General features: G+C 41.5%; 2 protein-coding genes across 2 annotated transcripts in view; one reads left to right on the plus strand and one right to left on the minus strand.

Annotated features, from left to right (window-relative positions):
- Positions 1-1,977: 1,977 nt before the first annotated feature.
- CA12 (carbonic anhydrase 12) lies at positions 1,978-18,572 on the minus strand. The gene is made up of 10 exons (XM_065733571.1): positions 18,482-18,572; positions 15,624-15,644; positions 12,825-13,004; positions 10,815-10,957; positions 10,080-10,175; positions 8,385-8,448; positions 7,794-7,951; positions 6,594-6,720; positions 2,917-3,001; positions 1,978-2,056 (listed from the first exon to the last, which is right to left on the minus strand). The coding sequence occupies exons 1-10, from the start codon at positions 18,570-18,572 to the stop codon at positions 1,978-1,980; spliced, it is 1,044 nt and encodes a 347-aa protein (XP_065589643.1).
- The window catches only part of USP3 (ubiquitin specific peptidase 3), a 58,842-nt gene continuing 42,594 nt past the window's right edge, over positions 3,118-19,365 (plus strand). Inside the window, exon 1 of the mRNA XM_065733541.1 lies at positions 3,118-3,136. Coding sequence (XP_065589613.1) covers positions 3,133-3,136 — 4 coding nt within the window. The 5' untranslated portion in view covers positions 3,118-3,132. The remainder of the gene's footprint in view (positions 3,137-19,365) is intronic.

The raw sequence follows: 19,365 nt of genomic DNA on the forward strand, positions 1-19,365 counted from the left end.
ATGGTTGAGCCTGCTCAAGAAGCCGGGGCAGAAGGGCTGCAGTCGGCAGTGCCCTCTGAAGGAGGAGCGTTGCGTTGTCCGGCCCATGCAGCTCTGCGATGCTGCATGCGATGGGACTCTGGGATGCTGGAGAAGCTATTAGGATGACGTGCCTTTCACTTCACTGCCCCCAGCGGTTGAAGACCAGCCGTATCATGCGAGGAACTCGGGTTACTTCCATTCCTGCTACTTAGCTAGGCTGTATAATTGCTTGGCAGGTTTTCTTGCGTCCTCACAATGAAGGTGGCACAGTGCCATCCGCTGTCATCCTGGCCCTCGTGGGGACTTGCTGCTCCTGCTGCAGAGTGGTGACTTCCTTGTAGGCCACCAGCATCCCAGATAATGTCCAGTGTAACCTGCCATCTGTCTGCATAGGTAGAGAAACGACTTGTGCCTTGTTGAATGCAGTGGGAAAAGAATCAGTCGTAGCTTATAACTTCACTTTTGTAAAGCAGCTGTTAGAGGTACTCAGCTGAGACCTTGTGGATACCACACACATGTTGCAGCTTTCTGTAATAATAAATATGAAGCTTACATGTTTAGCTATAGACAACAGATTAAAAGCTGAGGGCTAGTTGCTAAATGAGATTTGGCACATTGATCTTGCTACAAAATTAATATAAATACTATTTTACTTAAACCCAGAAAGCTTTGCTATTGCGAAACAGGTCTATTTTCTATCAGTGTCTTAGCTGCAGTTCAGAAGCTTTGTTGTTGGTTTTATTTTATTTTTTAAGCTGCTGTATTTATAGTGCTATTTTAGAAATTAAAATTTGCTTGCCTGAAGGAATCCTTCCCATTTTATTTTCATACATGAGACGTAATACATACAGAACTTTTTGTAACCTGCAGCATCTGGAGCAGCTTTTGGAATGAGCTTAGTTGTGTGAGATGTGTCATACCACTACACAGCTCACAGCGGATGAAATGTAGAACTAAGATGATATGATCCCATTGGCAGCTTTTAGTAAAAAAAAAAAAGTCCTGTGCCTAGCCTGGCAGCAGAGACAAAGCTGTTAGAAGTTGACATTAGTGGCTTCGTAGGAGCTGATCATGCATGCCTTTTCCTTACAGTAAGCATGTATTTAATGTATTTCCTGGTTGTGTGGGTTGAGGTTCTTCACGTGTCAAATCCAGGAGGAGTTCTGTAAGCTAGTCTGGTTAAGCCTTGTGCTTCTGAAGTCAGTGCAATTTCACATCCTCTTCAGCAGAAGTGTGCTTCTCATTTTAAAAAATGAGACTCAAGAGTACTTATGAGATGTGAGGAGATAATTTTAATTACATTCTAATAATTAAATCAATTCAGAGAATCAGCAAAATAGTCTACAATATAGTTGGATTTGTTATATGTACTCTAAAATCAGTCAAGATTTCATGATTAAATGGGAAGTAGTGTGCTAAGAAGTGTCAGCGATGGCAGTATCTCCCACATATTAGTATACATGCTATAAATAAGAGCAGGATAATAAATAAGGTAAAATGCCCTTTTAACAGATTTGTGAGGTTGCATAATAACCAGAATGCAAGGTATTCCTCACATATCTTGTTTGGATTCATGATGCTGATCCTGGATTAGCCAAAGCCATTGATCTAGCAGTAAAGACTACTTGTACCTTGCTCAATGTCTTCAAGTTTGAATACTTGTGGGAAAATCCCTGCTAAACAAACCATAAAACTGGAGTTTAGGATTAGACCCGGGCTCAGTGAGCAGCCAGCATGAAAAGAGTGTGGGGAGGAAATTAGCTCAGTAATATTCGCTGATCACATCTCCCTGGGAAATGAGAACAAAGGCTCCAGTAACAGTTTGGGCTGTTATGTTTTTAGAGCACCCTGAGGTTATTGTTAGCTGAGAGCAAGGGGCTCTGCTCCACGAGAGGACGCCGTTATGTTCCACTCGTGCAGTACCAGTCAGTGCTGCATCTGAGGCAGAGTACAGCATCATAGTTTGGAAATAACTTCTTCCTCCCTGTGCATGCCTTGTGTGTAGGTGACTCCTCGGTTCTCTTCTTTTTTGCAGCTGAAACAAGACAATTATATTAAATATTCATCACTTCAGTGAAGGAAAAGCACTGTTAGTTATTTTAAAAGTTCCATTATGTGGGCAGGGAATTACTTTTCTCTGAACTGGTGCAAATGCCAGGGTAGCTCATTGTTACATGTGTCTCTGGACAATGCGTTCTAAGTCAGTGCCGATCACAAAGGGACACAAACAGGCTGTGGAAAGGTTTGTCATGTCAGCCTTTTTTTCCAGAATTCAACTTTGGTGTCAAGCCGTGTGGCTAAATGGCCTCTTGCCAGTGCACATTGTTTCCCCTTAGATAGCGTGACCTTTGGGAGAGCCTGTCTCTGAAACTATTCCCTCTTGTTTCACTTCTTCTTGTTCCAGGACAATAAGTAAATAAATAAAGTGAAAAGATTCAAAGAGCACTTGGGAGCAGCAAAATGGCCCAGCAAGAGGAACACAAAGAAGACAACTGTGGGAATAGTTAAACTGCCACATGCTTTTGGCCTCTCCCTCATACCCACATATTCTTCCCTATTTCTTGCCCTTGTACCTTTGAAGGGTTTGTGTAGGCATTGCTGCAGTAGTTAACTGTGGCACTGGTAGTGTAACGAACTGTGGTGTTACTTTTCACAGAAATCAGCCATTCTTCCAGTGGTGAAACAAATCTTGCAGCAAGTAGATCCCTCTTAGCCACATAAACCTACTTTGCTGGCAATTAAATGGAACTACTTTGAAGTGTATGATACTGGAGACATAACACCTACCGCTGAAAAGTCGTGTTGGTTTTCAGACACACAAGCACTTCTTTGTATTAGAAAAAAACAATTGGTTTGGCTTGTTTGACACTGTGGTGTGACAGCAGGACATCTTACCTTCTCCGCCTGCATAGGCAACAGGCTACTAGAAGAAAGATGAGAACTCCCACAATGCAGGCTATCACAACGGAAACAAGAACACCTAGAAGAGAGGAAGCATACAAAATGGTTGAATTCATTCACTGAAGAGGAGTGAGCTAATCTGTCGTAACACTTTCTTCCTACATCTGCAGCTTTCCAGCCATACATTTGTATTGCTTTTGCACTCGTGGAATGGGTAAGTTTGCACAGGTACTAGGAATGTCCCAATCTCAGAACTGAATCTGTGGTTAGGATGTCTAAACAGACACCTGCCAGTGTTACAAATCCAACGTGGAGCCAATGGTGTAGCAGATCTGTTTGGATTCACTGGCACAGGCTGCCCAGGGAAGCTGTGGGTGCCCCATCCTGGAGGCATTCAAGTCTGGGCTGAAAGGAGCTGTGGGAGACTGATCTATGGGTGGCAACCAGCCCACAGAAGGGGGCTGGAGCTTGATAATTCTTAAGGTCCCTTCCAATCCAAATCATGGTGTGATCTGATGCTGCAACACGTCAGAGAGCATAAGGAAAAATGAAGAGCTAAACCCAGGCCACAAAGTATGTTAGATTTGCTGCCTGGTGTTTTTTTGTGGCAGGGCATCGCTGAATGTGGGCAGCTGAAGAGTGATGTGCTTTGTCATTGAAAACATTGATTAAAGGCACCTAGAAAGGTAAGAATGAGTTCCAGATTACAGTATGAACAACCAAGTGATCTCAAGTTTGCACTGAGATGTTAAGCATTATCACTATAGTGTCACTTATGATAAAGACCTTCATATATATATTTTTTACAGTAAAAGTATTTTTGTCATTTTGGCCAACCTTGAGGTCGTGAAGGTGAGTACTCTTCAGTTCATTTTCATATTTCACTCACACACTATTTTTTATGATTTATCAAGTGACCAGGTGTCTCTAAAGGCAAGTTTCACTACAGTGAAGGCACATCACATGGCAGCAAAATGTAACACCAAATAGAACTATACAGAACAAAAGCTTGCAGTTCAAAGAGAAGGGGTAGGGAAGATTAAAGTTCAAATTTTAGATTTCTGTTTGACGAGGATCTCCTGGGAAATTCAGATAGAAAGCTTTTTAGCAACACTACACACCAGTTCCTGTTTAATTTGTGAGCAGTGGAAGACTTGAATCTCTAGAAGGTTCCTTCCAACCCCTGCAATTCTGTGGTTCTGGGAATGCTGTAATAAATTTGAGCTGCATGTATGTGGAGCTGATTTTATTGGAATAGCTTGCTAACAGGCAAAATACATTATAAGCATGTTTGACTTTTAGTGAGTGATCCTTTAGGATTTGAGACATTTTGAACTTTAGTGCTTGTTCACGGTGAGTATGAGTTTAGATTTTAGTCATTGGCATCCAAACTTGGATGATCTAATACTTCAGTTATTTGAATTTGGGACCCAAAGCACAGCTCAGCGGCCCCACCTGGTGGCACCTGCGCTCTGATGGAGATAAGCAGCCCTGAGTCTCATTGCAGAGGCAGAGAAGTTGCTCTGAAGAAGTGCTTTCCGGTTGAGGTCTGGAGTGTGCACAGCAGGATTTTTTTCACGGACTTCTGTAGTTGTCTGTCCCAAGGCACGTTTCTGTGAAAGGCCTCTCCTCCTCTCAGCAGGTGCTTTCTGTTCCCGCCTGTGGTACACCTGGCAGCGGCAGGCTGGCAGCCAGCGGCCAGGTGCACTTCAGCTGTGCTTTGGAGGAAAGGGCTTTTCTCTTTTCTTTTTTTCTCTGAGGTATGAGGCTGCACCTGTGAGAGAGTGTTTGTGGCTGGAGTAGGTGGAATGTGAAATTACAGGGGTGATGTATACCCTTCTTTCAGTGGATAGAACACTTTTGCTACGGTTCACTGGTAGCCAGTGAACCTTTGTAATTAAGTGTACTTAGGCTGAGTGGGGTTTCTATTAAAGCAGTGCTGAGCAATGCCTCCTGTAGCCATAGAGACTGGTTCTTGGGTGAGAACAGCAGGATGGGCAATATCTCATACAACTCAGCCCTAGTAAGTTATGCCAACTTTAAGGAAAAACTGAAAATGTTTCTATAGAAGGTGTCAGCTCTGCATAGGAAGCAAATGATGTAGCTTAATAGACAAACAGCCAGATATTTCTGGCTTTAGCAGTGGTTCACAGCAGCAATTCTGAAAATGTCACATCTAGGTCAAATTTGATCCTATAGATAGACGTAGTAATGCTTACCCCATTTTTGTGAAGTGTTTAGATCCATAGATTAAAACCACGCTGTCTGATTTTCAGTTACTGAGAGCACGGATTGTAACTCCTTACTTTAAGAACTGAGCGTGATTTACAGAGAGAGAATAGACAGGTGCAGAAACGCCAGCTTAAGATCTAGATGGAAAGCAGCATTTCTCATCTCTGACTGTTCTGAATCGCTGGTGCATAGATGCCATTAACAAACCAGCAACATATGCTTGCTTACTTTCATGAATTGAGAGCAGAGAAAGAGTGGAATTTGGATCATCTAAGATTTTGTGTCTTAAACACATGGTAGCTGCTCATTCCAGAACTTTTGCTATTTCAGTGTTTCTCCTTGAATATGTCATTAATAAATTGTATATGGATTTAAGTTCAGTTCCTTATTGTCCAAGCTTACTTAGTTTCCCTCTTTCCCCAAACTTTGAGATTTTAAGATCCAGCAGTTTTGGGACATTCTGTTACAGAGAAGTGCAAAAAAGCAAAAGCTAGTTATTTTTGAGTTTTCTATCATGTTTGTTTGCATCATGTACTGTGATTTGCTCTACTTTGTGTACCAGAGAGATAATTATGCTACAAGTAGGCCTTTCCAGTGCTGCTTAGCTTCAGGGCATGCTTTGTACCCTGTATGTGACAGTAGAGGCAATGCCATGGGCTTCTCTTATTACTAAAAAGTGAAGCCTGTGGTGAGAAATTTCTCAGTCTAGGTAACTCCTGTGTTTTTTGTTCTTTCATTTAAGTGGGAGAAACTAGTAAGCAAAGTTGATGTGACATGCTAGAATGTTAACTTGAAAGCTTACTGCATGGCTGATCGTTTTCATGTGGTCTGCTTTTTCTTTCAAAAACATTTTACTTTCAGTTTTAAACTGTGTAGTGGTTTGCCTAGATTTCCCTTGGTGAGTGTGGCAGCTTTACAACTGCTTTAGATTATTTGTTTGCAGGACAACACAGCAGTTGGAGCAACGCATTTTGCTTAGAAAAGATACTCAGATGCCTTACTGTGGGGCACAGCTAAACTTCTCACCACTGATGCAGGCTTCTGTGCAAAAAACAAACAAAAAAAACACCATATGTATTGTTATTTTGTAATGCTGTAGTGTTTAGAGTGACAGCAAATAGCTTTGCTAAGCATGATGAGGCCAAACAGTCCTCCTCCCTTCATCTCCTTCCCTTTGACTGGGGTCAGAAGGGTTGCTTGGTGTGGCTTGTCTGATAGCTGCTGTGAAACAAAACTTTGTACATGCTCTTTGCCTGACTGCCTTGATTCTCACATAATTGCCCGTGCAGAAAGGGAAAAGAAAAAAAACTAACTGCAGGAGAGTAGAACTCTGATATTTTTGTGCTGGTACAGTGCAACAGGACTGCCACATTGCTATTTCAAGTTTACACAAACAACTGTGTGCTGTTTCTTTGTGCAGAAGCATTTGTACAGCTTACCTTCACGGAAGGAGATAAAAACAAGTCTTTCACGAAACTCCTGAACGTTTCGGAAGTTATTGACCATTTCCAGGGGTTCTGGGTCATCACTCTCTGTGCAGTACATGGCTGTTTCCAGTGCCAGCAGCTATAAAGGAAAACACACTGTTCAGCTCCCAGAAACAGAAATGATGCTGGTTTATCACTGGCAGTGCCTGTTGGAAATTAGAGAGGTAGTCAAACAGATAAATGATACTTGGAAGTCTTACATGGCTCAAACAGAGTGGGTTTATATGCATATAATGCATAAACAGTGGTGACATCCCCGGAACCCCTACCTCTGTGTGTGTGTGTGTGTGTGTGTGTGTGTGTGCGTGTGTGTGCTATACCTCCTGGGGAAAATAAACACTGCTGCCAGGGAAATTGAATGGGAGGAAATGTGGTGGTCCTTTGCAGCACAGTCTAAATCCTAAGCAGTACTGTTTCAAGAAGGAGCTCACGAAAGAGCTCATGCTTTGGTGAAATGATCTGGTGCAGAGGACAGAGTTAAGAATAGGCTTGTGATGAGAGCAAGCACACTGTAGTTAAATCTCATGTTAAATGTGATAATAACATTTTTTCCTTGTGTTTATAGTTAGGTGAATCAGAAGATAGTGATTAGGAGTTTATGCACTTCATCAGTGTCCACTTGAAAATGGAAATAGCTAATTAGATGAGCACAAACACTTTAAGTTGGAGAAAAGTTTGGGGATTCAGGCTTGACAAATAATACATCACAAGCTCTTTAGAAACGTTAGCATCTACCCAATCTGTCATGATTAAGTTATGGGTCATAGCAATGCAGACCTTAGAATTTAGGGTTCAGACATGAAGCCTCAACAGAAATGATCCGGTAGTGACTCATGGAAAGACTCAAAGCAGGGAGCAAGTACTCAGTAAAAAGAAATGAATTTCACTTTAATGTGATTTCTCAAGATGTTACTATACCAATTCCTATTCAGTTGGCTGACCTTTATTTTGATCAACTGAAAATGTGTTAACTCTGTCATGATAGGATATTGATAAAGTCAGTTCTGTGATGTGCACCCCTCCTGAATGATTTTAGCAATAGTCACTTTCCAGTTCAGTAAGAAAGTAAGACAAATCCAGGAGAACAGAACAGCCATTTACCATTCCATAACAAACACCAATCAGGAAAATACGTGTTGTATGTAAACTTGCCTGCTCTTGTGAAATCTTAACGGGGTGCCGGAAGACCGTCCAGAGAACACTTGGGAAGCAAGGAGGAGTTGTCAGGGATCCTTCATAGCGGTAGTACTCATCTGGTCTGTCAGGAAGCAATTCCTGAACGTTGAAACCAGGGACATGGACCACCTGATCTAAAAGAGGAATTTGTGTTAAGTGCCGCATCATTGCAGTGCGGACGATATGCCATGAAGTGATTCTGCTATTCAGTAAGCAGGATGCCTTCAGTAAGATCACTAGGAAAAGAAAAGTACTTTCTGGAGGAGGTGATCCCAGCTATACATTAGAAACCCCAAAATCTGCATTTCCTATCTACTAATCTTGTAGATACCAAATCAGAATTTTGTAAAATAACCCGTAGCCATGTTGACCAAACATCAGCTGGTGCAGGAAGTAAGGCCCACACCGTGCACTGGGTGTGTGTATCTTGCTAGCTAGACACTGCATTGAATATTTATGTCTTTCAGCTTAGGACTGCTTTGCCTGGGATTGCAGGACTGTTTCTGCAGCTGCTCCGGCCTCTGGCAGGGTACCTATCTGCTACCTCACTCCAGTACCGCCACTCACCCTTATATTTCACATTCCGGAAGTGCCTGAAGATCTTTTCATATGATGGGTTGAAGGGTCCAATCTGTAATGAGCAGACTGTTAATAACTGTGCAGGTCCTGTGTTTCTGCACAGAGCAGCAAGCAGTATTTGGTGGATTCTGTTCTAAGGAAACCGTACACTGTTCACATTTTAAAAAGGATTGCTCTTTGTAACTGAAATATTAGGTACCATTCCCAATAAGGCTCTTAGTTGCTCTGTGGCTATTAAAGGTGCTTTGTTGTCTTAATAACTGCAGCGTAGGTCTCTAGCACACACTTGAAAGACTGTTGCTTTGCCTGTTGGGCCTGCAGCACAAAGGTGGAGTTGCCATTTCCTCTGAGAACATCGACAGACAGAAGTTCTCAACTCATCTGCTGCTTTCTAGTCCAAGCCACATCTTTTCACCCACAAATGTTTCTCAGTTTACTGCTCCTCATAGACTGCGAAGATGAAGAATGACACTGTTGGGTAATGCAGGGCCACTGGCAGGGGCAGTAACTCAACCAGCAAGCAAGACCATATGTTTCAGCTGCTACCAACCACTTTTTGGTTTAATAATCAGTGTCTTATGAATTCATTGGTGCTTAGCAACTCCTCTGACAGCAGACATCGTAAACTGGTGTCCTTAGATGAACTGTAAGAGCTGGCAGCTGCCTGTAAGGTTTTCAAAGACCTAATCACCAGACTTAACATTCCCTTTTTTGATCTTAGACACTATTACTTAGAAAAAAAAAGAACAGAATCCCCAGCATAGTACACAGTACTCAGAAGCTTTTCACAGTTGCAACTTCCAAATGAACTGAAATGCAACACAGTTATTATCAAATTCTTAGAACTGCTAGGAAGTGAGGTGGGGTAATAGCTGTTTGAATTAGAGCTTTGTCTGTCAACTGGGACGTTGTCACCTTTTTCAATCAAGTGTAAAAGCATTTTCAGACTTTTAATGAAATTTTTTTTATGCTGCAGAAAATCCCCACAGCTAAAAATTGTCATGATAGTTAAGCTTATTTTCTTAAGTCCTTTAGTTCTCAAGAAAATATAGAATTATATATGTACAAACTTGTCAGAATTGTTTCTTAACATCATTATTACCTTTAATTGCCCATATTTGGGGCCTCAGAGGGGAATATAGGAAACTTGTCCTGTCACCTAAAAAAAGCACTGAATTTACTTGTTTGTAATTTTGTATTGCTGCTGTAGTCTGTGATTCAAATAATCCTGGAATCTTGCATCCTGCAAAGGATGGTCACATCCTGATTCTGTTAAGTTGCCCAGGGTTGGGTCGTGTCTGTCAGTCTCTGCAGGGCTAGCACTGCATCATCATGCAGTAGGCAGTTCTGAGTAAGCAGGTTTGAAGTTCTCGGTTGTGTGTTGCTTGTTAAGCTATACCAATACTTAGCTTGTGAATGAATGCAAATATTGATGTAACGATTGGAGTTAATTTACTGAAAACATGAGCAAATGCCCAGAACTCCTCTTTTCTTAAAACGAGTACCCGTTTATGCATGTACTGCTGGAATCTGGCCCTTTTTATAGAAGCAGAAGAAAAGAAACACTTTTTCAGCTGCACTACTGTGAAATAAACTGTTACTTTAAAGCTCCCTAATGATTAAGAGCATGTTTAAAAACACAACAAATGACCCCTCTCCCCTCCCCCCAACTTTGTGTCCTACCTCAAGAAGAACAGCCAAAACTGCCAGGCCATTTGCTTTGTCCATTGCTGCTGTTATGTCTGGATATTTCTCAGAGTTATAATGTACAATATGCATCTACAGAGGAGATACGTTGTCATGATAATGCCGTGGGCAAGTGAGAAAGATGAGTGCAGCTATCTCAGGCTAACAGCCATAGAACAAGATTATTGAGTGATTTCTGGGCATAGTGGTAAGATCCTTTATGGAGAAAAGCACAAGGTTTGAAATACCCATTCCCAGCCCCTCTCTAGTTGTTATCCCTCCTGTCTACTTGAATGGGAAGCAAAAAGACTGATGGTTTCATCTTCAAGGCGCCTTGTTTGTAGTACCAGCATTGGTAAATGTTTCTGAGAAAACAGTACTTCTTTTGATCATTTTGCAGTAAATATTCAATTGGTACTATTTTCCAGAATCTATTCCCAAATCCATAATTTAGGATTAGGAGAGATAATAAGTAGTTCTTCAATGGAACAAAAAGAGCAAGTGAAGACATTGTTTAAGCCCAGCCAAGCAGCATTGTGCAGCTAAAAGAGAAATCAAGCAATCTGCTTGAAATTACTTAAGAGACTGAGTGCCAGCCCTGAGTTGAGAATTCAGCTCCTTGACTTGTAGTGTATTGGAGCCCCACCCAATTTGTGGTGCACAAGGCATTTTTTCATTATACACCCAGATCATAAATACTTTATTTCTTTGGTTGATTTGTGCATGTCTTACCTCTGCTGCAAAGTGCTTCCCGCTGACTGTGTGCTCTGAGCCTTCTGACTTGTTTCTGTTTCCCCAGTGCAGGTGAAGTTGAGATGCAGTGTATTCAAAAGGGAGGTTTCTGATGTGCATGGTAGGAGATAGATGCATTTTCACTGTAAGCAGACCAAAGGCAGACGGGGGCAAATGACACCACAGCTTTTAAGAAGGAGGCAAATAAAACTACAGCATCTAAACACCTTATGTAGGAAATGAGCAAAGCAGAATAGCTACGTTCTTAACTTGAAATCCATCTCAGTCTGTAGGTAGGAGCTAAACACTCAAGTTGTCAATAACCCTTTCTAGGCAATTCAGAGCAATTTAGAATGTTTCTGTTTTCCTGAACTAAATGAATTGAATGTGGGAATTATTGCTAATGGACCTCTCTGTCTTCCTTGAAGAATGCAAAATTCTTATCTTTGTTAAAAAAGTAATCAAAGTATTGAAGCAAAATTTAGGCTTGTGTGCCTTCTTTAATTCTCCTTATAAAAGATAATATGTTTTAATAGATGAATATTTCACGGTATTAGTGAACTCTTGTTATATTGAACTCCTCTGTCTGTTAACCCTCTCTCAGGAGCGTTTGTCAACACCAAGTAAACTGTTGATGTCTCCCTTCCTCCCCAGTCAAACCCAGAGGCAGACCAGCTTATATTTTGTGTATGTACTACAGTAGAAAGAGAACGGAGATGTTCTCTGTTGTGACTGTTTACTGAGAAATTAGGTACTTCAATAAGCAATGGTTTGTATAAAGAAAAGTTCAGCTGCTTTGCAATTATCTTTACTGGTTTCCAGTGTGACTGTAATTTGTTTCTGACATGTCCCAGATTTGCAGGGAAAACAGAGCTCAAAACCTTGTGAAGGAGCAGCTGCAAACCTTTTTCTGTTATTTAAAAAGCATTTCTTGAGGTGCTGTTCTCAGTCTAGCTGAAGTAGGTAGTTCATCTGGATTAGCTGGCAGTGAAGAGCCTTAGCTGTGTCTAGGAGTGACTGGTATGACAGTCTTAAGTATCCTACTGATTTCTTCTCCAGCCATAAGAGAAGATAACAGCAGATACTGTAATCACCACTCTCACAAAGAGCCTGTTTTTCATGCACCAGCTAAGAAATTGGTCATTACCTGAAGAGTGGGTTTGTGATGCTGTGCAGAGCAGGTTTACCTCACTGAAAGTGTGAGGAAAAATGAGAAGTATGCACTGCAAGCATGCTTTAACAGAGCGCGCCATTGAAAAGCAGAGGAACAGGCTGCTTTATAACTCAGGTTCTTTTGATGCTTAGAGGATACAAGAACACATGGATAGAGGATACATGTTCTAAGTTAGGTGTCCTCAAGTGTCTAATGAAGGGAAAAAAGTGGGCTAGCTTAACTGTTACTGTATGTAGTGTTGATACAGTTGATCATGCAGATCTTTATGGGACTGCATCTTCTCTGCTTTTTACTTTGTGTACTGACACTTTTAATAGTGCCAGGCAGGGCATGTTTGTAAGCTGTTCCTAATTATTTTTCTATTCCTTTATCTATTTGTCTGATCCTACATTAAGGGAGTTTTCTACCTCAAGTCAAAGGAACAGAATAGTGCTCCTTTTTTTCTCTATGTAACTCAACTGAGCTGCTTTGTTTAGAATATCAGAGATCAGCTGCACCCATGTTTTATCAGTTTCTCTCTTTCTAACATAATCACCAAGTCTGTTTCAGAGCACTTCAGCCAAAGTAGGAAGAGAAGCTTTCAAAGGCACAGGAATTATTTTATGACATGCCTAAAGCTTATTGAAGAAAACCATGGTCTTTCAATTCTGCTTGCAGCAAATCCGTTTGTACTTTGTATGTTCCCGAGTTTCCCTAATGTGTTCTCTAGATACAAATTTGCTGATGAGAATGGAATCATAGGTTAACTTCAAATGATAAAGTAACATCATAAAATACAAGATTACACAGTCCAGTAACTTCCTACATAAACGTTTGCTGTCGTTGAGCTCCCTTACCTGAATGCCCGTTATTAGTCAGTGTAAACTGGTCAGTGGAAGACACATTATAGCCTATGAATTCTAAAGGTGAGAGATTAGAATCATATTGGAGAATATCTTTGTGAAAATCTATTGGTGATTGAAATACTCCCCCACAAAATGGATATTTCTTCGGCCAGGATTTCTCTCCATCAGGACCTGTGTAAATTAACAGAGACACATTTGTCAGCCTTAACTATCCAGTTGGCGCGTGCCTTTCTCTCCCCTAGATTCATCTACCATTCAGAACTTGGAAAAGGAGCCTTTGCTGAATTTTGAAGACTGTTTTTATTTGACTTTCTCAATTCCCGTTTCCAGTATGCCACTTGATAGAAAACGGCCTCATTACCATGGTAGGGGTGCATTTGCTGGCAGAGGAAGTGCCAACAAAAATCTCAAATTGATGCTTCACTCTCCCGTGATTTTGAACAACCTCAGCTGCCCTTTTAACTAACCCTGCTGGGGTTAGCTCAGTGGGTTAAGCCCATGGTAACACCATCACAGCCAACTGCAGTACCTCTGACCCTCTAGCAGTGGTATTGTCTTTCCTTAAAGTCCTCATGCACAACAAGTGAAAATGTATCTATGACAGCATTATTTACTGACAGGAATGACTTTTCCTTGTAAAAGTTTCCAGCATGTGCATGTTAACATGGCTATTGCTGGATTATGAATAGAGTTTCTGGTAGAAGTGACTTCATGCTGACAGAGATAAGCTTCCATATTTTCCAGCAAACAGAAAGCCAGTCCATTACAAACTTCTCCTTATCATGCAAACCATTAGGCTCCATCTAGTAGTATTGCATAGGTCAGAGTAAAAAGCTGATTTGCAGTAATAAGTGTTACCTGTAATAACTTGCTCAAACTCATGCAGAACTTTCTCATCACAACCTTTTGCCCTAGGCAGTCTCTACAAAGAATAGATAACATCAAGACATTTTTGGTTGATTTAATTATTAATAGCAAGCAGCTGTTTACAAGCTGTTAGCTGGGATTGTTTGGGTTTAAATTCCAGAAGAAGTGCTCGTAACTTTTGTTTCTCTCTTACACTTGAAGGTTCATCGATTCTTTCTAAAGCAGCAAGATCTTTTTGGGTCACACAGACTGACCTGTTAACACGGGCCGTTGGACCTCCTTGGGTTAATTACTACTTTAACGAGGCTGTATTTTTTCAAGGGGGAAAACAGTCTTTTTTTAAATGTTGCAGATAAAAGATGTTTCGTTCTTGCCCAATGGATAATTGCTTTCTCTGGCAGCTTGCTTGTCACAGTGAATTTGTGTACACTGGACTTCTTTCAGATAGCAGCTGCTTTAAGTCTTTTGCCTGGAGATTGAAGAGCCTGCTGTGAGCATGCCTGTGTTCATCTGGAAGTACTTACAGAGGATGTAGTTCCTTGCTTCTCTTAAACTAAATAGATTTAGTTCCTTGAGTTTGTCTTTTTCCAAACCTAAAATAGCGTTGGTGTCTTTTTTGGTCATCTCACCAAGATGTTAGAGCAGATTGCTCTTCAAGGATGACAGTGCTGAAGGGATTTGCACATTGGCTGAAGAAGAAAATGTGTCTGCAAGGCGCTCGTGCTACCGACAGACTTTAGCTCTGACGATCAGTTAATATTCACATTGCTCAAGGTTCTCACGGAACATCCGAGTTCTCCTAATCTGTAGTCAATTAAGCAGTAAAATGCGTTGGGTCAGTAGTACGGGGAATGTCTGTGGTATTCTGCAGTCACGCAGAGCACTCTGCTCGTTTTCAGCCAGCTGGAAGCTGTACAGCTGCAGTTAGCCCAGGGCTGAGTCAGTAGTGAAGGCTGAGAGTCTAGGCTACGTGCCACACCAACATGACCACATGGTTTCCATTTTGCTCAGAGCGCAGGCAGAGCTCAGTCATACCCCCCTACGTACACATGGCCGGTACGTGTAGATCTGCTGCGTGTGTGTCCAGAGGGAAGCTTGTGAGGTAGTGGAATTGCTAAGGGCTGTAGCTATCCCTGCTACTCCGTTCGAATGCTGTATGAGAAAATTTGGCATGTTCTAGTGCATTTGCTACAGCTGCCATTTCCTGGAGGATCTTAGCACCTCACTGGACTGAATTTAGAATATTTAGCAGAATCCAAAGATTTGAAGCACAGGTCTCTGTCGACTGGCACCTGAATTTCTTCTCTACCCTTAACCTTGTACCTAGATCCTCAATCCTGAGATCAGCCTACACTGACTACAGTGGGCTGACTCCTTTCTTTTCCTGTTGACTTAATTATACTGGGAAGCATTGCAAAGTCTTGTGGGGGCAAAGGTAAATGGTGGAAGGTGAAAGCTGCCATAACGAGTCAGTATCAGTCGGAGATTATGAAGGAGAGGCTTTGACTGCAGTCTTTCCAATTGCCATTTTTCTCTGTGAAGATCAGCATTCTTCTTTCCTCAGGAGAAAAAAAAAAAAAAAAAAGCTTTCTCTATATTTCAATTCCAATTTTTTTATTTGAAGTTGCTGTTATATGTTCACTGAATAGATTTAAAAACCAGTGGTTGAAGGAACAAGTCCATTAGAAACAAGAAGCAAGTTAAATCTTGGACATTCCCAGAGTTGTCTTTTGGCTGCTCCAAGGGCTGATGAAGAAGCTTTTTATTGTGGAGATTCTCAATACATCCTGCTTCTCTGTGAGCATATGGTGTATGAAACACAGCTCTGAATGAGGAAATTCTGGACAGAGGATTCGTTCGCTTAAAATAAAATTTCTAGTTAATTCTAGATCCTAGGTAATTAATGGAAAAATTAGTACTTACCTATATAGGACCATTTTGACCCTGTTTAAAAACAAACAAAATATATGTGTGAATATTTGAAACTGAGCTTACTCTGTAAATTAAAGTTAGAAATAGCCCCTTCAGTCCATGTACTGAAATTTGGCTATACTTTCATCTGACTTCCTGGTTCCAGATGTTGAGCAAAGCGAAGAAGTTTTCAAAGGTTATGAGCCCTTCTCAACCACATTATGACTAGGGTTATTCGGAGATCTTGCCCATAGGGCTTGACTTTCTTGTGGTCGCTTAAATTCTGGAGCCAAACTTTTTTTCTTCTTCTTTTTAATTTTTTTAATTTAAATAGCCAGACTGTATGTAGGCATCCCCCATTTCTTTTGGTGAGCTGTAAATAAGGAGTGTAGGCAGGGTGCATTTGTCATCAAAATCCCCATACCTCCTTGAGCTGTTTGAAACACACCAGGGGATTGCCTGTTGCTGCCCTGAGAAATGAGAGACAGTCCTTTCTGCATAGGTTCTCTGGGACTTGCCAGCTGAACCAGCTGCTGTGTAATTACAGGCACTTGTCATGGCAAACCTCAACAATTGTTATCAGGCTAATGAAATATCTGCTTAGGAGGCAGTTCTGGATGACGAGTCCTGCAAACACTGTGTGCCTGTGTATGCATGTGTGCAGGCAGATATTTATCCTTAGATGCACACGTTTGCTCACTACCTAATTCATGGCTACATTTTTTTTTGTACTCTGCAGTGTACTACAGCTCTTACTGAAAACTGCTGTGTGAAACATTTGGTTTTAATTTGAGGGGATGTGTAAAACAGCTGCACTTTGCTTTTACATATTGATACATGCTGGAAACGCTAAGCTCTGTGGTTCCAGAGAATCAGGGCCAGTGAATTCCAGTTACAGTGGGATTTTCAAAACGAGATGTGTGTAATCACCCTGGCTGGATTCCCCAGGTTCATTCTGGAGGAGAGGACGTGCACTGTCCTTAATTGCTGCATAAGAAACCCGATACTCTTTTCCCCTTCTGTTTGCTGGGTTAGTCCATAACTGAGGTTTTTGGGGCTGCTTGTGTCCTGTGGTCAGCACACTCTGTAGGTACGACTTGCATACAGTTACCAACTGTCAGCACGCTTTAGAAATCCCCACATCCTCATTTGAGCAGGGTTTGAAGAAGCCCTGGCTTAACTGAAATAGCTGAGCTCCACAACTGCTCTGACTTCACGTTAATACATGCACAAAGTATCAAAGCCATAAATATATGTAATTATGATATAGAACAGCCTTGAAACAAGACATTTCAAAGATTTTCAGTATTTTGGGCTTTTATTCAAAAATAAATAAAAACTTTTACCAAGTGAAATTTTCCTCTACCTGCGAGCATCTTTGGTGCTCTGTGGTTCACTACTTTTGTGCCTTTACTGATGGACACAATTATAGCAACTCGTATAGGGCTAAGGAACATTTTACACTTGTTTCATCTAACAGACTGGGAGATGAGCAGACAGCACAGGGCAGAATCTTCTTCAATCAAGAATTTGTCTGAATGAACATGTCAGATTTGCTGTCCTTCTCAGATTGTGAGCAAGGTTGGTGTTACCTTTATTCTTGATAATGGCATTTGAATGAAGCAGACTGTTATACAGTCCTCTAAATTTGGACACGAGTCTGATTCACACCTAGAAGGATAGTACCAGCAGCTCCGTGCCTCTGAGGGCTCTCCTGCCTCTTTGCTCACCCTGCAGTGACTGCTGATGAATCTCACAGCTACATGCCCAGATATGCCAGAGGAGTTTCCTAGAGCCAGTGTATCTGGGTTTCATCAATATCCAGGGAGTAGATACATTTCCGGTAACATCTGAGAGCTGATAAAGTGGGAGGGGGAAGTTGTGACAGTCTGCATCTTAATTGGGTCTCTAACTTGGGAAGATGTTGAAAACGGGCAGGTGCTGTAGCTCTTAGCATTTGTTGGCACTGGCTGTCTCATTCCAAACTAGGAGTTCTCCAGATTTCCCTGAAGGACGTATCATCTGCCATGCCTTCTCAATACATCCTTTCACTGCCAAGCCTTCAGTGTTATTCTGCAGAGCACCAAGCTCTAGAAGCCTATGCTTTTCAGGTGGGAGAGTCTGCCATTTAGCAATTTTTCAGGGGAAATATGCCTGAAATAACAAGCTGAGCTGAAAAGTCTGGAGTTCCTCCCTGTGTAGCTCATGCTGAAAACCTGGCAAAATACTCGTCCTGCCAGGGCTGCACGAGAAGTGGACTGCTCTGGATTACGGGCAAACCTTCAGGTTTTTCCTTCCATGAATATTCATGCTCTCACACAACACTATACTATGATTCTCCCTCCTATCCTATAATCACGCTAGGTGGATTAAAATAAGATTGAATGGATGAAAATTAACCCCTAAAAAGAAAGTGAGGAGTGCTGATCTCCTGAAACAGGTCCCATGTAAATATAAGGCAATGAGGTTTATTACGTAGGAAATTGAGCACTTCAGAGGGCTTACGTTCTTTTTGTTTGGTTTAAAAATAAAAAGAAAGATGGTATGCTTCCAAAGAAAGCTAACACCAAGGAAGGCCGGTCTGCTTCATCACGAGAAGCATAAGGATCACAAAGCAAGGCACACTGAGCACACAAGAAGTCTGTAACGTGAACTAAATCAGAGGATGGATTTCTTTTTTCTTTCTAAATCAGAATACCTATTTTGAAAAACTGAAATCAGGACACTAACTCCAAACAACTGCAACAATACACAACGTTGAGCATGCTATTGAAATATTACTTTAAAAAATAAAGAGATAAGAGTTAGTTTTCTGCGTACATTAGCTACCCAAGGATAAGAGCAACAATAAAATAGCCAAAAGACTTTACCATTCAGCGACGCTGGTACCGAGAGCTGTATCTTTAGGAAGAAAATGAGCACAGTAGTGACTATGGCTGTACTGCAGCTCTTGACTGACATCTCAAGGAAAGACTTGAAATATACCAACAGTTCACACGTTTCTCTGCACCCTGAAGAAACTCCCTTGTAGGTATCAGGCAAGCTGCAGAATGCATGCATGCAGACCTTCTGCTAATGAGTTATTGCCCTTCTGTTTCCTTGTCTCTCTCCCTCCTTTCAGGTCTGCTTTTTATAAAGCTCCTCGGACTCATCCCAAAACAGATGATGTAATCAGACCTGCCTCTAGGTCACAGCACCCTCAGAAAGCTGGTCCTGTCCTCGATTACCTCAATTTTACTGAACTTCTGAGGGGACCGAGTCCAGTACTTATAAAACAAATTAATATGTGGAACTTAAGAAATTATGTAGCAGAGAGTGCTTATAGAACATGTCCTTTGCTTTCATGAACCAGACCACAGCAGAGTTTTTCTAGCCTATTTCAGAGCAGCTCCCTCAACTCCCATTTTTGAATCAGTGTGATTTTAGCATAAAGGGCCACTGTGAGAACTGGAGGGAGGGGAAGCCAGTGGAGGGCAAGAGAAGCAAGGCTGTGTGGGACACTGTTCATACTTCTGCGGGACCATGGACACCTCCCAGGAAAAAAAATGTCCATCTTGTCAGGAAGAGATTTTTTCTTAAGCTCTTGGAACTGAGAGAGTACAAGAAATAGAGAAGAATGAAAATTCATGAAGAAGCTGTCCCACATGTGAGGCTTTGTTCAGGACACGTGTGAGGAGGGGTACAGAGGAGCACAGGGCATAGGTGATGTCCTCTTCTGAATGTGACCTCTTAAACTGAATGCATCATGGATAGC

Source organism: Cyrtonyx montezumae, unplaced genomic scaffold, assembly GCF_038088225.1.
Source record: "Cyrtonyx montezumae isolate F1298 unplaced genomic scaffold, pur_monq_1.0 scaffold_17, whole genome shotgun sequence".
Taxonomy (NCBI): domain Eukaryota; kingdom Metazoa; phylum Chordata; class Aves; order Galliformes; family Odontophoridae; genus Cyrtonyx; species Cyrtonyx montezumae.

Bases quoted from the DNA above. Each gene is read 5' to 3' on its own strand.
- CA12 (XM_065733571.1), bottom strand. From the start codon at position 18,572: ATGTCAGTCAAGAGCTGCAGTACAGCCATAGTCACTACTGTGCTCATT. The intron at 10,958-12,824 runs GTAAGGGAGCTC...GTCTGCTTACAG, and splicing joins GACTAATAACGGGCATTCAG to TGAAAATGCATCTATCTCCT. The intron at 6,721-7,793 runs GCAAGTTTACAT...TTTCCTTTATAG, and splicing joins TTAAGATTTCACAAGAGCAG to CTGCTGGCACTGGAAACAGC.